This window comes from Phaenicophaeus curvirostris, chromosome 7 (genome assembly GCF_032191515.1).
Source record: "Phaenicophaeus curvirostris isolate KB17595 chromosome 7, BPBGC_Pcur_1.0, whole genome shotgun sequence".
In the NCBI taxonomy this organism is placed as follows: domain Eukaryota; kingdom Metazoa; phylum Chordata; class Aves; order Cuculiformes; family Cuculidae; genus Phaenicophaeus; species Phaenicophaeus curvirostris.
In genome coordinates, this window is record NC_091398.1 from 30179128 (window position 1) to 30195045 (window position 15918).

At 42.3% G+C, this 15918-nt stretch overlaps 1 protein-coding gene across 4 annotated transcripts in view; it reads right to left on the reverse strand.

Annotated features, from left to right (window-relative positions):
• The window catches only part of SEMA5B (semaphorin 5B), a 201764-nt gene that overhangs the window by 46243 nt on the left and 139603 nt on the right, over positions 1 to 15918 (reverse strand). For all 4 annotated transcript variants that reach the window (XM_069861435.1, XM_069861434.1, XM_069861436.1 and 1 more), the window contains exon 12: positions 13838 to 14045. In XM_069861435.1, the coding sequence (XP_069717536.1) occupies positions 13838 to 14045 (208 nt within the window). The remainder of the gene's footprint in view (positions 1 to 13837; positions 14046 to 15918) is intronic.

A 15918-nucleotide genomic window follows, 5' to 3' on the forward strand; every position in this document is an offset into this window, starting at 1 on the left:
CCCTCATCCCCGAAGTCGGGCTGCCACCACCTCGAGAGCTGCCTTCACCATTCATCAGCCCCCCGGCAAGGGCAGCACCCACCTAATGACTGAGCAGACCCCAGGGCATCTGCTCGCCTTCTTGGTAGAATCAGCCCTTCAGAAGGAAATTGGGTGGTTTCTAGAAGAATAAGAATGCGAAAAGGAATGGGAGAAGAAAAAAAACCCAAAAACCCACAAGAAGAAAGCTCCTGCTTTTAGTTAGAGAGCCTTTTAGTCAGGCCTTCAGACCTCGACACCACGTACATGCTATTGTTTCCAACTGCATGAAGCCATTTCACCAGGCACCCAGCGAGCTGAGAGAGGTCATTGTAATTCATAACAGGGAAGGCTGTTGTGCGCATCACCCTATTATGATACGCATTTTCTCTGAATTTAATTTATAGGAAAACATGTGCTGCATAAATTCAGGAAATAATCTCCATATGTTCTGTGCTTCAGACTTCAGCCACTCCGCAGGCTGCAATATATCCCAGTTAGGCACTGACCACTTTGCTGGCACTATCATAATGTATGTCATGTAGTTAATGTGCTGCTCTTGGCTGCGAGCAGCGAGCTACAGATCCCTCCCGGCACACTCAGTGAGTCACAGCCCGCGGTCCCCTGCCACCGCCACTGACCCCCAGCCATCAGCAACCAAGCTGCAGAAGGCCACGATGCTGAGCCCCAGTAAAAGCCCAGCGTGGCGCTTCTCGGCTGGGAGTTACGGGCATCCCACGCTGTGCTGTCCCTGCGCTCTGCATCCTGGGTGGAATGAATTTCTACGCAGCTTGGGCTCCGTTGGGTTGTCAAAATGCGCACTCTGTAATTTAACAACCATCAAAGCCCGGGAGTTCTCCTCATCTGAAGGCAGGCCCTCAAACCCATTTGAAATCTAAAACCAAAATAGCTATGTTATCTGCCTCCCCTCAGGATTCAGAGCCCACTCATCTGCCTCAACTCCGGTGAGAAACCTATTATATCAGCTGACAGCAATACACTTAAGTGTGAGGAGGAATGTATTTCCTTACACACAATTTGCTGCATTTTTTCCTTTTGTAAGCAGGAAAAGCATTACAATGTATGTTATTGCCAGAGAACAACATTTCTGGCAAATACTTTAAGTGAACACATCAAAATCCACCCTAACTTATATCCTTACAATATCTTTAAAGATTATAGCCCTATTTATGTCATTAAAAGATAAAAACACATCAGCGAACACACAGCAGAAGAGAAATATATACATGCATACATGCACGCACAGATCAAAATGCCTCAGAAATATGCTGTAATTCTTAATAGATCAGGCACCACGGTGTGGAAAATGTAGAGATATCACAGCACTTCTCTGTGCTCAGAACACAAAATAAATTGAAATGTTTAAATGTAAATACAATTTTGTATGATACCGCTAAAAAGTCTCACACAGGCTGTGGGATCCCAAGTCTTGCAAGGCAGTATGTAAATACTGTGAAAGAAGATACAGAGGAGTTTACGTGCCATAATGAAATTCTGATCTTTCAAAGTCAATGGGACTTCTGCCACTGGCTTAGTGGGGCCAGATTTCATGTGATATATACAGTGAAAACCACACCCAGGTCTCCTCTGTATCAGGCTGGGAATGTCCCAAGGAACTAATGACACAGTGTTGTCTCCCATCATAATTCACACAGGTAGATGGAACCTATTAGACCACCAAAGACTACCTGAGTGTGGCAGGTTAACACTGGCTGTATAATTGGTAATGACTTAGTTAATGAAAGCCACAAAATGGGATGCTTGTAGAAATAAGAGGGTGATGATACCACATGATCTGTGGCCCCAGTTCCCCTCTGACCATCTACAAACTGTGGTGCATTTGGTGAGGACTCGGGAGAACACCTCTTGACAGATATCTAAGAAGTTGGGTTTACTATGGCAGGGCATTACTATCAATACTGAGTCACTTTAATTCATTGCCTCACAATAAATGTTTTATCTGAGGCATAAAGTCATACACCGAAAACACTCAATTGAAAAACAATTCCATTTTTATCTTCTATTCAAGGTATTTTTTTCTCCAGCTCCTTATTCTCACTTACCAAGGACATTTGCATGAAAATAAGATCTTACTCATAAGAGCTCACCTGCTGCCTGCTGTTTGGGAGCTGACAGCCTCCCTGTGGCTGGCTGTTGCAACCATTTCTACAGCAGTGACCTGGGATAACACAAAGAATTAAGACTCGGCAAGTGGGGCGCTATCCACAGCCCACTGAGGTCAATGGAAACAATTACTGTGACTCAGTAGAGTTTTTACTGGGCCTTTGAGCCCAACAGGCTAAGTCTTCACTAATAGCACCTACTGCAAAGAAAAGCTTCTGCTCCCAATATGCTGGTCCAGCCCAAGATCTCTTCAAGAAAAGTCAAAGTCTTGCAATTTGTGGATGGAAGCTCATAGCACCTTTATATTTCCCTGTGCCCCAAGGGCCTACCTGGAGACACGTGCAGGGCATGAGGCTGTGTGTCTCCATCCATATTCATATACCTTAGAGGACTGGGGGAAAGAAACGGGGAAAGGAATACAAAGGGTACTCAAAGACTGTGGGGAACCAGGAGGCACCTCAGAGGTATGGGCACTCCATGAGTGGCTGAGGGGCCAGACCCTGTGCCATTTTCTTTCTGGGTAAATTTCATCCCTCCTGAAATATGAACAGGACCCGAAGATGGAGTCTTCCTAGTGCAGTCTCAGGGGTTCTTTGAATCTCCCCTTCACACACTTCCACCTCTGGTCGTGTAGCATTGCTACAGCAGCTACAGCTTCAGCTCAGCGTCCTGTAATGAAGCATCATCACCAAAGTTTCTGCTCGGACCAGGATGGGATCTGCTCACACACACTGAAATCCAGGCATCACTAGTGACTTGGTCTGCTTTTGGGGGAGGGGGGACGTTTGTTTGTCTTTTATTTTCTTCTTCTTTCTCTTGACTAGAGGACTGGATTTGAGCAAAGATGCATTAAAGACCAATCACTGAGCACAATGACTTCCTAAACAGAATGCTTGTTCCAAGGTGCATTGCAAAGTGACAGTGGTAATCTCATAAAGTAAATAACACAAGGACTTGGGAACTTTTTGTGTCCTAGCCTGAACGACGTCTTCTTTCAGAATCTTCATGAAAGCTTGAATGTCTGTAGTTCAAAATTTCTCATTCCCACTTAAATTTGCTCTGGGTCTAGGTAGCTTCATCTTCTGGTTGTTTTCCCCGAGAGCTGCAAAACTTTAGACTGTGTAATAAATGGATCATCTAATCGGATCCAAGACACTAGGCTTCAACAGACCAAAGGAAAGAATTACTCAAGCTTCTTCCCACTCTTGCTACCAGATCGAAGACAGGCAAACATGCTATTTTGTACCAAAAGCCAGAAAATTCACTTAGGGCATTCACACTAAAGGACTCCACTCCTTGACTCTGCCAGGACACACTTGTTCCCTAACTTTCATTCTCTCATTACAATTACCTCTTTCTTAATCCGTTTTGATAACTGAAAGCAAATAGCAGTGGAATGACAGAACATGATGACCTGCAGAGTTAGAGCTCTAGATCCAAAGACTGAGAAGCTCCCTTCCCAAACTGCATTTGCTCACAAACCCCTGCCAATGAACCAAGAGAGGGGGTCTGCATTTTTGCTGATGATTTTGGAACCTGCAGTGAATATCACATTCCCCAGGGAGACAGGAAGACCGTCATCTTGCACCTAGTCCTTTAAAACACTAAGGACATCATCAGTTAGTTCATTAGAGGCACAGACGTTACAGCACTATCAACCACTGCAGTGCAAACATTTGTAAGTCTGATCCTGTAAGGCCCTGAGCAACCTACACTCAGCTGTGCTCAGCATCTCAAGAGCATGGGCTGCACAGGATTACACCTTGCTCTTTCTGGGGAATAAGACCTAAAAATTTCACACTGGTTTGTTGCGCTCCGTGAGCAGTTAACTCTGATAGAACAGCCCTTTGCAAGAAATGAGGGGGTTTTAGCTGTGCCTGTTGGCTGCGTTTGGCAGACAGGCATTTCCTGACAAGGTTAGTTTACTGTCCCATTGCTATCAACCTGTGGAGGGGATGAGCTAAACAAATAATCATATTAGCTTCCAGCCAACCAAATCATAATTACTGACAACCTCAATAGCCTGTGAAAGGAAGAACGGACTTCTGTCTTCCCCAAAGCCAAATGGCGTGAAAAGAGAAGAATAAGAATCAAAAGAATGTTCATGGCTTAAGAAAATAAGATTAGAAAGGGAAAAAAAGTACCAGACCTTCAAACAATCTCTCTAATTTTGATACCTTTAAAAATTCAAACTGCAGAGATGAGTTAGTGATCTGTACAAATCCATTATCTTTCCCCACTGAGAAGAGAAGCCAAGTGGAACTGAGCTGCTTTAGTCAAACGCTGGTCAAGTAGCAGCTTCATTTCTCAGCTGGTGAATACAATATATTCTGTGCCAGATGCTACTGCCCATTCCTCAAGACAAGTAGCCATGCACTTTATAAGCAATTAACGGAGCTATTTGTGGAGCAGGGCACTACTCTGGAAGAGCATACTACTGCTCACAGGTACCACCACTGTAAGAGCTACAGTTGATGTTAATCTGGACAGACAAGTTTTGGTATTTTGGCATTTGACTTTGGATGCAGTGGCAGAGAAGCTGAAGCGTGCATGTGTTGTGTGCTTGTGTAATTCATCACCCACAAATGCTTAGTATCAGTGATTGATGCTCTGCACATGATTTGATTTGAATGCATAAATTAAAGTCATGGTGTAAAACAACCTCTAAAACTGAAGTGCATTTATGAGCCAAACACATGTAACGTATTTGAAGAAGCAGTGCACAGGCAGAGTGTTTTCAGAGGCAGTTTCACTTCATTTTCTTTTCCACATCAGGGCCCCTGGATGCTAGTTTCCACCTCCTGCTCTACCATTTTCAGTATCTCTTTAACTGTTTGTGGTTTATAGATTATAGCCTCATACAATCTATACAACAAACTATTCCCTTGCTTATTTTCTGACATACCATTCCATCATCTTTTAGCAGTAGTGACTTTTTTATTGGATAGATGTTTATTTTTATTTTTAAAGCTGTGAAATAAAACAACACTGCATTTATTCAAATATGAAGATTAATGCCATTCTAAGGAAAAAAAAATCTGATTAAAACTGGATTTATGTTTACATCAGTAAAGCAGGTTATTAAAAATGATGAAAAAGTGTTCCTCCACAAACACCATTAGAAACTCTTGTCACTGTGCCAAACAGAACTGACCTCTAAAACCAGCAGAAGTACAGAGGGCCTCTGACTACCAGTGATGGGATCAGTAATCCAGAAGAAAACTCAGATACTATTAAAGTCCTAATGAAAGGAACAGCCAGAAGGTATTCCTGAGTGGGGGCATCCTGGTCTGGATTGCGAAGCATAACCATTTCCTAGCCTCAGCAGGCTTTGGAGCCTTAAGAAAACATGTCGCCACCCCCTGCAACCTCCCTCCCCCTGGCTGCCATATGGAAAGAGGCAGAGAGGACTAGACATCCTTTTGGAAAAGCAGCTTGGACAACCAGTGTGCTCAAGTGTTATTCCCTGCCTCTGCCCCGTGTCAGTGTCTGGAGGTGGCTGTCAGATTAAGATGTGCTCTGCTCCGGTGTTTCTGCTTTGTGGTCACAAATCTGAGACTTCTATGTGAACACAGCAAATTCCTGTAGTCTGGTGGCATAGGTAGACACAGGAAAAAGAGTGGCTTAGGCAAGAACGAATCCACTGCTAGGGACAAAGACAGAGGCTTTATGTAGCTTTTGGAAAAGCTGATGACTTAAGGACACAAATTATGCTTAAATGGAAACTCAGGAAAGGAAAGAAAACTGCAAAGGCAGAGAACTTAGAAAGTGAGTGAGTGATGATAAAAAAATCTGAAAAAATGTCTACAGTTGTCACCCAGGCTGCACAAAGTAATCCATATTCAAGTAGCTCCCTTGTGAAAGTTGGATTTTACTAAGCTCTGGGTAATTATTTTCTGCTCAACAAGAGCAGACTCAACTAGACAGGGTCTTTGTAGATCAATGTGTGTTAGTAATGACAAATAAATATTAGACCACCTACTACACCCTGAGGATCTAACACATCTCCTGCCCAGTGTAGGGCTATTTTAACATTGCATAAGAAGCAAAAAGGTCCTGTCAACATATTCTCCATTGCTTTTTCCCACATAGCTATAAAAATGCCATCAAACAATATCCATGCCACTTTTTAGCAAGACAAAGCATCACTTAAGAAATGGATATTCTTGAAATCTCGCCCTAACCCTTTGCAGACTGGAGTGTTTCTATAGATCTACAGTACTCTTGTATTTTCACAAGTAAAAGACGCTATAACCCATACATATTTTATGCACTTAACAGTACTTAAATTTTAGACTTAAACAAACAATAAAAAATTTGCTCTGGCTCCAGGAGCTTCCTCCTCCCCAAACAGGTAAAACAGCACATATCCTAATAAAAAGTTAATGATGTGTCTGTAGCAATATAGTCATTCAGTATTAACACTGGATGCATTCATGGTTTACAGTGAAAATTGTGGCTGGAAGTGTAAGACATGAAGCAGCAGTAAGGCTGTAGATTTTTTTGCACCAGGAACCATGTCATTCAATATGACCATAACCTAGAATACAAATCTTATGACACAATAGTAGCAAACTGTAAGAATTGACAAATGCAGTGGATATCTGCCCTGGGGCTTGCTGGTAGCTTTAGTTATTAATCTTGTTTGTATAACAAAAGCATCAATGTCATCCTAACATTACATATTCCAAGAAAACTACCTGCTTACCTGTCAGTTGCCACTGGGTTGAAACTAAACTACGAGGAGCGGCTGAGAGAGCTGGGGTTGTTTAGCCTGGAGAAGAGGAGGCTGAGGGGAGACCTCATTGCTCTCTACAACTACCTGAAAGGAGGTTGTAGAGAGGAGGGTGCTGGCCTCTTCTCCCAAGTGACAGGGGACAGGACAAGAAGGAATGGCCTCAAGCTCTGCCAGGGGAGGTTTAGGCTGGACATTAGGAAAAAATTCTTCACAGAAAGGGTCATTGGGCACTGGCAGAGGCTGCCCAGGGAGGTGGTTGAGTCACCTTCCCTGGAGGTGTTTAAGGAATGGGTGGACGAGGTGCTAAGGGGCATGGTTTAGTGTTTGATAGGAATGGTTAGACTCGATGATCCGGTGGGTCTCTTCCAACCTGGTTATTCTATGATTCTATAATTTCACATAGCCTGCCTAGCAGGCATCAGATGGTAATGACTTTGAGACATCATTGATCTGAGTTGGCCTAAAGCCAGCCTGCTAAAGGTAGAGGTATCCATACACTAAACCATTGCCGATCTTGCAACCTAAGTCATGTTGGCAGTGCACTCTAAAAATAAGAAGCAAACAAAAGTCCTCAAACATATTCAACCTCTCTGCTTTTTCCTCCCTCCCTCCTAGCAAACTCAAAGTACCCTGAAACAAACTGGGAACCTAGTCAAGAGAGTAAGGAGACAAAAGCCAGTGAGCCCTGAAATTATCTGATTTTCTTTGGCTTTTTTCTCAAGTGACCTTCATCTGTTTCAGTAGTTGTATAATCCTGCACTGTGGCTACTGCTGAATTCCCCTTCTGCTGCAGTACCATTCACTCGGGACAATTTACATAGTTCGGAGCTAAAGCAGCAACCTAGAAGTACACAGACAGCTTAAAATGAATGTAAAGCTTGCCATTGGTATGAGCACTTCATAGACATGGAAAAACTGTAATAACTCATCTGGTTCAGAGCGGTGCCCCTGTCCACTCTTTCATCCTCTCTCATCTCTCTTTCAGTGATGCAAACACCAGCAATCTCAGCATAGGCTTATTGCTCAAACTCAGCCTCTTGCTGGCTTCCCTGCTGGCACCACATTGCATTTCTCTCCTCACTGTTATTTGTGATTCCCTCATACTTAAATGCCATCTACAAAGTATGCTATTTTCTTTCTTCCATGCCATTAAAGATAATGTCACATAAGATGAGACTGAAAAACAATCTCTCTGGCATCTCACTGCAAACATGCCCTTGATCACTACATCACCGCTTAGCCTTGCCTTCTTTTTTTTTAAATCCAGTTTCAGACATATGACCAAGTCCCTTTCCCAGACTGTTCAACTGCTATTCTGAAATCCAAGTTTCTTAGACCTGTACCATCACTATGAATTTTGAAGGTCCATATCCTGCAAATAGTATGGATGCGCTTAACTTTACATATATAAGCAACTACACTAAAGAAAATGGGAGTAATTGCCTGCTACAGTAGATGCAAACGTGTTTTCAGGATAGAGAAGATGGTATAATTATGTACTTCTATTTAAAGAATACAGATCCATTTTATCTACCAAACTTCGTTCTTTCCAAGAGCTTTAGTGATCATGGTTCCGTTTGATGTCTTCATTCTCTGTCAGTGGGAGTCACGCTATTTACTTAAGTGCAACCAGAACGCCAAAACAGATGTTTAGTGATTTATTCTGATGAATTACTGGATACTGTGGATGGCAGAAGACCGAGTTGCATTTCTACCTATGAAGTCTTCCAAAGCTCTTCAGCATTATTGGTGGTATAACAATTAGCCAATTCCCTTAACTTTGGAGAGGTCATATCAGCCAAAGCAGATGGAAATTGATGATTAAGCTTTATCACAACATTTTTGTAGGCTGCTACCTTTCTTTTTGCCTCAATTTTTAAAAGGATGTTCAGTGCATTGGCTATTTTTGAAAACTCTCAGGAAGATTTTCAAAACAAAATCTGGGCCAGACTTTCAACAGCCGCAGCTCAAAAGAAGGGACTAGATTTTCAAGGTCTTTGATGAACAATATGTCCATCAACATCACCTCAGCAATCTGTGTGATGCAGGGCTCCACTGAACAATGGTCAATGCTTTGTTCCCTCCCCTATGTCTTTCACCATTTTCTCTCTAGCGCTTTTTACCCAACAGCAGTTACTTGTTTTCCTTTAAGGAACTCTCACCATTCTGATGAAGAGATCAAAGGACTTAGAGCCCACACTGAATTCATTCTTTCCCCAAAACTAGTAAATTTTTAGATCTCTTCCCAAACTATATTATTCTTATAACTAAGTTCCCCAGCAGTTTCACTCCAGAAATTTGATAATCCTGCAATTCTGGTTTTGCAATTCAAAGTTCAAGTACTTTTTTCCTTTATCACAGAGGATTTTGCATCATATAAGTATCAAAAAAAAAAAGCAGAAAATAACGATAACCACCAAAGCAATCCTCCAGGCAATATCAGAACCCCCTAAATATGTAGGGTGGATGTGGTACAGGGACTATCCATGAAGCTCCAGGTTTGCACTTTGGAGAGAGAAAGAGGGCAGAAAATTCTCAGCTTCTTTACTGCAGCTGCTGACCCTTTTCTTCTGAAAACTCCCTGGAGCCATTTCAGGAGTTATTCACCTATGTGAGTTAGTTGTCTGATCACTGGCCCAGAGCTATTTAGAGGTGAATTGTGTTTCTCAAACAGATCTCAAGTCAGCAAATAAGAGCACCTGTCAGCTGAGTCATTTCTGCTAGCTTTGCATTAAGCACCATGGCCGGAGGGGATGTACCGCAGAATTTAGGCCAAGTGGGATGGCAAAATCTCACCATCACTCAACAGCAAATTCCCTGCAACTGGGTCAAAATAACAGGCAGAGTTCAAATGAGAGCGTGTCACAGCTTCATGCAAGAGCATCTGACTTTCCCCATAGCCTGAGAAGCAGGAGTGTCTCCACTGCCGTGAGTCTGACCTGAGGCGACACTCGCACAACCTGATGGGAGACCCACGCATCATGAGCACAGCATGACAGGGAGAAGACAGAAAAGCCAAGCTGTTCTGAGAACCACACTGTACATCCCAAAATTGCAACCTGCACCATGCAAACTGCAAATTTTTTGCCGAAAACTTGAGAGAGGAAAGGATAAATATCAGCATAGAGGGCATTAAAATCAACTACTAAGTACAGTGAGAGCAGATAAATTGGGTATTCAAGAGACCTTTTGGTCTAATTCCCAAACACATTTTCTTTTCCTTATTTGAATGTGTAATCAAAAAAAGGCTGCAAAATCACTCCGAGGTCTGCCTCAGGGTTTCTGTCTGTTCAAAGGTCGACAGCCCTAGCATTGCAAAGGGACAATACGAAGAGATTACCAAGTGTTCCCTGAAGCAACCAGCTTTATTTTCTTACCTGTTTGATTGCAATTCCCCAAATGAACAATCTCACTCCACCCTTTGCAAAAAGTATTAATGTACTCCTACAGATAGGTGCCACCTGAAAATAATGCTCCAGAAATTAAGTCCTCATCTCTCTGCAATTCAAATTCAGGATTTTGTTCAGACACATTCTAGATATATGGCGGCATCAGTAGTGAAGCTGCAGTGCTGGCTCTCTAAATATCCCTTCCCAAAGCTTGGGGGGAATTCAAGGCAAAAATCCAAGCTCATTTGAAAATTGCAGGGAGGGTACAAAGATTTCAAAGCCATGCAAAATCCAGCAGCAAGTACAGCCAAGCTACCACACAGCAAAGCAGCCTTCAAAACACGCTGCATGTTCAAAGGGCTTGTAGGTTTTGCTCGCATTGGACATCTTCCTAATAGTCTCCAGTAAGAGCAGGGAACTGAAGCACAACAGGAAAACACACACACAAGGCAAGGTCCCTGCAGCCAAGTCCAGCCTGTAAATTTGGGCAGCTGACATTACAGATGTCTTCCCTTTGCCCCGTTGCTAAGGCTGCCTGTTCTGAAAAGACAGATTGAGACAGGTCAGTGGGCACACACAAAACGCTGCTCAGACACCTCAAAATATATTGTGTCAACAAACTACATAAAGACACAGGGCTGAGCTACCGGTCACAATTTAAGAGATTAAATTGGTGCCGTGTCAATAAACAAACAGTAAAGGAGATGGCAGAAATCCTTTTCCCTTTCCATCTCTTCCCCTCACTGCCGCTTTTTCCTCTGTCCCATTTCTGAGCCTCAGTACCAAGCCCCAAGGTTTTAAAGCATCAGAGCAGCAGGGATTGCTAGAGGGGATCAATGCTAGGATCATTTTTCTCTCCACACGTGATCGCCCATTGCAAGGAAAAGGCAGGGTGAAGGCAAGAACTCCAAGTCAGCAATCGAGAACCCACATCAGCCCTCAGGGTATAAAATGCTGCAAAGTTTTCTGATAACATGAGGCACAGCCAAAGAAAACAAAACAGTGTTGTGGTATTCCTGCCTGGGAGGCACAAATTCTTCATCACCTCCAAGCTTCCTGAGCTCACATCAAAACGATTAGATTATAAAAACTGCTGAAACCAGAGCTTTTCAGGGAGACCAGTCAAGCAGTCACAGCACGACAAAAAAAGTAAGTGGGGAAGGGTGCTGTAGGGGCAGGAGCCCTTCCTCCCATGGTGACTGAATATTGGCATGTATTAAACATAGGCACAACAATAAGCAATAAATCACAGCTCAGGAGAAGTGCCAGGTGGAATGCACTGAAGGAAATTAAAACATCCTTCTCGATACAGTTCAGTATTGAAATACAAAGGCGGCAAAGTTGACTTATCACCTACACAGCCGGGATGCTAAGGGGAAATGGTTCCAACATTTGCAGCTGAAAATATTGCAGCTGAATAATTTCTGAACAAAAAAAAAAAAAAAGCTTAGCTTAAAAATCAATAATAATATCACAAATAGGCTTTTAAACAAATAAATAAATAAATGCCTTCCTTGGCTTTTCTAAGTCTGCTTCTTTTTCCTAATTTCAAACACACAGTCCCTCCACAATACTCAGCCATGAGCCAAAAGATCCATTACAACGCACAAAAGCACTCTACCTGGTCTGCACCTGAATTTAGCAAAGTCTGACCTTCTACATCACCAAACGTATGCACTCACCATGCTGTCAGGAGACCCTTATCTTATGTACTTTGGTACAGCCCAGCATCTAAAAATCTTAAATTGCCTAAAAGTAGCATGAAACCAGTCAATGAAGGAAGAGTTTGAATCTCTATCTGTATTTCACTGAAAAATGCCTACAGAAAGTTTGTTTTAGGAAAAAACAGTGTTGGTACACAACCTTCAAGTAAATTCAACCAGCACTCAGTGCCACGCTATGTATAAAACTGAAGCTGTTTGTGGCTACCAGCATGCAAGGGAACCTCTTCAAAGCCACGTTTGTTTTTTTTTTTGCTGGGATAAGGTGATCGTAACAGGGGACTAAGCTCTGGTATCCAGGTCCTAAATAGATGGTGCTCCTGTGAGGTACTTTCACCCTTCCGCTCTCTAGCTACTGCTGCTTTCTCCCTGCTTGTCCCTTTTTCAGACAGCTGAGCAAATCTCCACCATCTGAGTTTTAATGGAAGTGTCATAGCAAGTATTTATGAAGGCTGAAACTGGGATATGATCGATAAATTACCAGAAAGTTGAACTCAAGCTTAGGAAAAGAAAGAAAGAGAAGAAGTCATTTCTCTTGAAACTGGATCATATATATGTATACACACATAAATATTCTCAAACTGAAACTCTCCAGGACAGCCTGAAGAGGACAGCTGTTATGTTCTACCTTTTTATATCTCTGCTTTTAAGGGCATTAAGGACAAGATGGCATTTTCCAGCTGTGGTTCTCTTTCTCTTACTGAACACTTGTGTGTCAGCCCGTCTGTATAAGCAACTAAAGCTTTACACACTAAATACTTCTGTGTCAAACTTACAGTCATGACCGAGTTATATTTTCTGAAAGGGATAATTAAGAGATTCAGCAAAAATAGAAAGAGCTGACATTTTTATATTTAGCTAGACATGAATGTAGTACAAGCTGATAGATAAACTCTACTTGTTGAAAATAAAATGATGGTGACGTTTTTTATATCAATTTTTTGGCAAGAGAACAGGGACATCTTGCAGTAGGGCATGAAAGAGGGAATCCATTTAGATGTTGCTAACAAATTCATTCCTCTTGTCTAGCACAGAGGACATCAGTTTCAGACAAAACTCTCAGGAAGGAAAGCACAGAAAAGCAAGAGAGGAGATGGAAGAACGTTTTTAAGGGATGTAAATAAGCAACTACCCACAGCAGAAGCCACTACATACTCAGGGAGATTATTTGAGCTTATGTCTCAGTGAGTTGGTATCACACTTCCAGTTGCTTAAATCAAGGTGGGGAGGGGGATACCCTTGGAATGCAAAAAACTTCTACACTCACTCTGGAGCCAGGGCTGACAATTAGAAGTCCTTATTTCCTACTCCCTTTAAAAGGTACAGTCAAGGCACAGAAGCCATCCAGGTGTAAGAGGGTGTCACACACAGTTGAGATGAGCTATTGGGTTCCAAAAGCTGTAACAAGTTGCCATTCAGCCCAGCCCTGTCTCATCAGACGTTTGAGAGGCGATCACTCAGATAAGTCAGGATAGACTTGCTGCAACCCAAATTCAGAAAACTGTAGCTATACTGCCACCAGCACAACACGTGGAGTTAATTAAGGCAACACTAAAATGTAAAGTTAAAAAATAAAAAAAAGTAAATATTGTAAGCCCTTCCATGGTAAACACATAATTAATTTCTGAGGAGGATTAATTAATCGTTACCAAAATATATTGCTCATTCTCATGAATGTATCTATCAAGAGATCCACTTCCAACAGTGTCTTTTGTCTTGTAGTGATGAAAAAAAGCATTCTAAACCAAATCAGACAGGGATATGTTTCCCTGGTGCTTTTCTTTTTAGGTTAAAGTAGAATATATCAGAGCTGTAAATTCACTTACCCTTCGGTTCTGTACATGGAGCATCTCTCCAGCGGAATTTTCAGCACTCCATTATTTAAGCCCACAAAGAGCGACCTGTCGCTGTGCAGAATTTGGAGACTCTTGATTGCTTCCTGTTGTCCGTCGGGGAGGATCTGAATTTCCTCTAAATAACAACTCCTCAGGCTCCTGTTAGTGGTAGAAAGGGCCTTCAAGATGGTGCCATACTCTAATGGAATAAGAAACAAAGCACAAGTAAATTTTGAAGACATCGACTTCACTTCATACCCGCCTAAAGTGTGAAATATTAAAGTCATCTTGACACAGTTGCTTTAAACCTAGTTCTGGGTCACCTGCTGCCTCTGGTAGAGGCAGATCCAGCTACATGGTTACAATCCTCAGCAGTTCTCAGACATCATAGAAACCATCTGTGAATGCATTTTATTGGGAAACCGGAAGGATGTGAACCATCTGGAAAGAGAGTACCTGGAAAAATTTCCCAGTTGGAGCACATAGGCAGAAAAGTCTGCTCCCATTACCAGTGAGTTATACAGCAAAGTGACCTGAGATAGCAGGGATCATTTCTGGTGCCTCGAGCCTCTATTTCTTTTGGTTTATGGAGCAGATCGGTGTGATTTGATGCCATGACAAATGACAACAGATGCAGCAGCCCTGCTGGTAATCTCAGAGGCCTCCATAATGACTGCATGGGTCACAGATCTAATTGATCCTCTTCCTGAAAGAAGCTGTCCTGCCAGCTTGACAAGAGGATGTTATGGCATCAGCAGTGCATACACACAAACATACACATTTGTGCTCACAACGGTCTTGCCTAAACAATTTAAAGATCTCATAAACCATAGGAGATTTATGCTGGGGATAACGGGGTAACCACACCATTTTTCATTAAAACCCAAAAGAGGTCTGTCAGCCCTGACTGTCCATGAAGCTTAACCTTTTTGTCCTGGTAAATTCTGCATTGGTGCCAAAGCTCAGCAATTTACAGTGGTGGGGTTGGCTGCCATGCAAATCTTCTCTTTGACTTAGGAGGGCTTTAAGTGTGGGTGGAGCAAGACTGAGGCCCCAGTTTGAGCTCAGTTTGTCTCAGGACTAGGCTTTTGTTCAGGGCAGCCTCTGATCAGGGCTGTTTCTACCAAAGCATTTATATGTTTATATGTTTCAGATCCAGCAGAGTTTATTCTTTCTTGAGTCACCACTAACCAAGACCAGAATGCAAACATGAATAAGGAGGCAAGGCTATGGCAGTGGACCTTTCTACATACATGATACGAGGCAGAAAGCACCCCAGCTTTCTCTCAGGCTTTGTAGCTGTGACTCCTCACTTAAACTATCCAGATATCAAAATGGCAGAACTATGCTGTATTTCCATTTAAGTACAATCTTCTCCTCATCATAATCAATATCCATGGAGGCTCCCACAGTGGGAATGTTACTAGCACACATCCAAGATGATAATTTTTTAAGTAAGTGGTAGTGAAAGTTAGATAAATTATGGCACAGTCCTGGAAGATGGTAACAGGAGAATGAGGCAATGACTCTGCATTCAGATGTGAGATTAAACTAACACTTACGGAGGCAATCCATCTTATTCTAAAGTCAAAGCTTTTGCAGTAGAGGGTAACAACATTATACCCATGAGGCTGGCCATATGCTCTGATTAATCAAACTATTTAATTTAACCTCTATCATTAGTATGAATATGGGCTAAGATAACCATTTATAACACTTTGTCCTTCTTCAGCATGTTTCATTTATCCAAGATATCCATGCTTTTCAGAAGAAGCAATGTGTCTGGCCAATTAGAGGTAGGAGAAATCAAGAAACTGAATCATATGCTTAATTCTACCAGTGGCTCACTATGCAGTCACAAAAAACTCACTTGCCTCAGCTTCCCCATCTGCATTACATTTCAGTGCATGCCCATTCCCAAAAGCACTGGGAGTCATACACCAGTAGGTGCACAGAAGTACAACCAAATAAATAATTAAAACCTTGGGCAAGCCTGGAGGTTAAGTATTATTATTGTTTATTTAGGGATGAGTACATCATAATGCTGAGTGGTAACTTACGTGCACTAAACC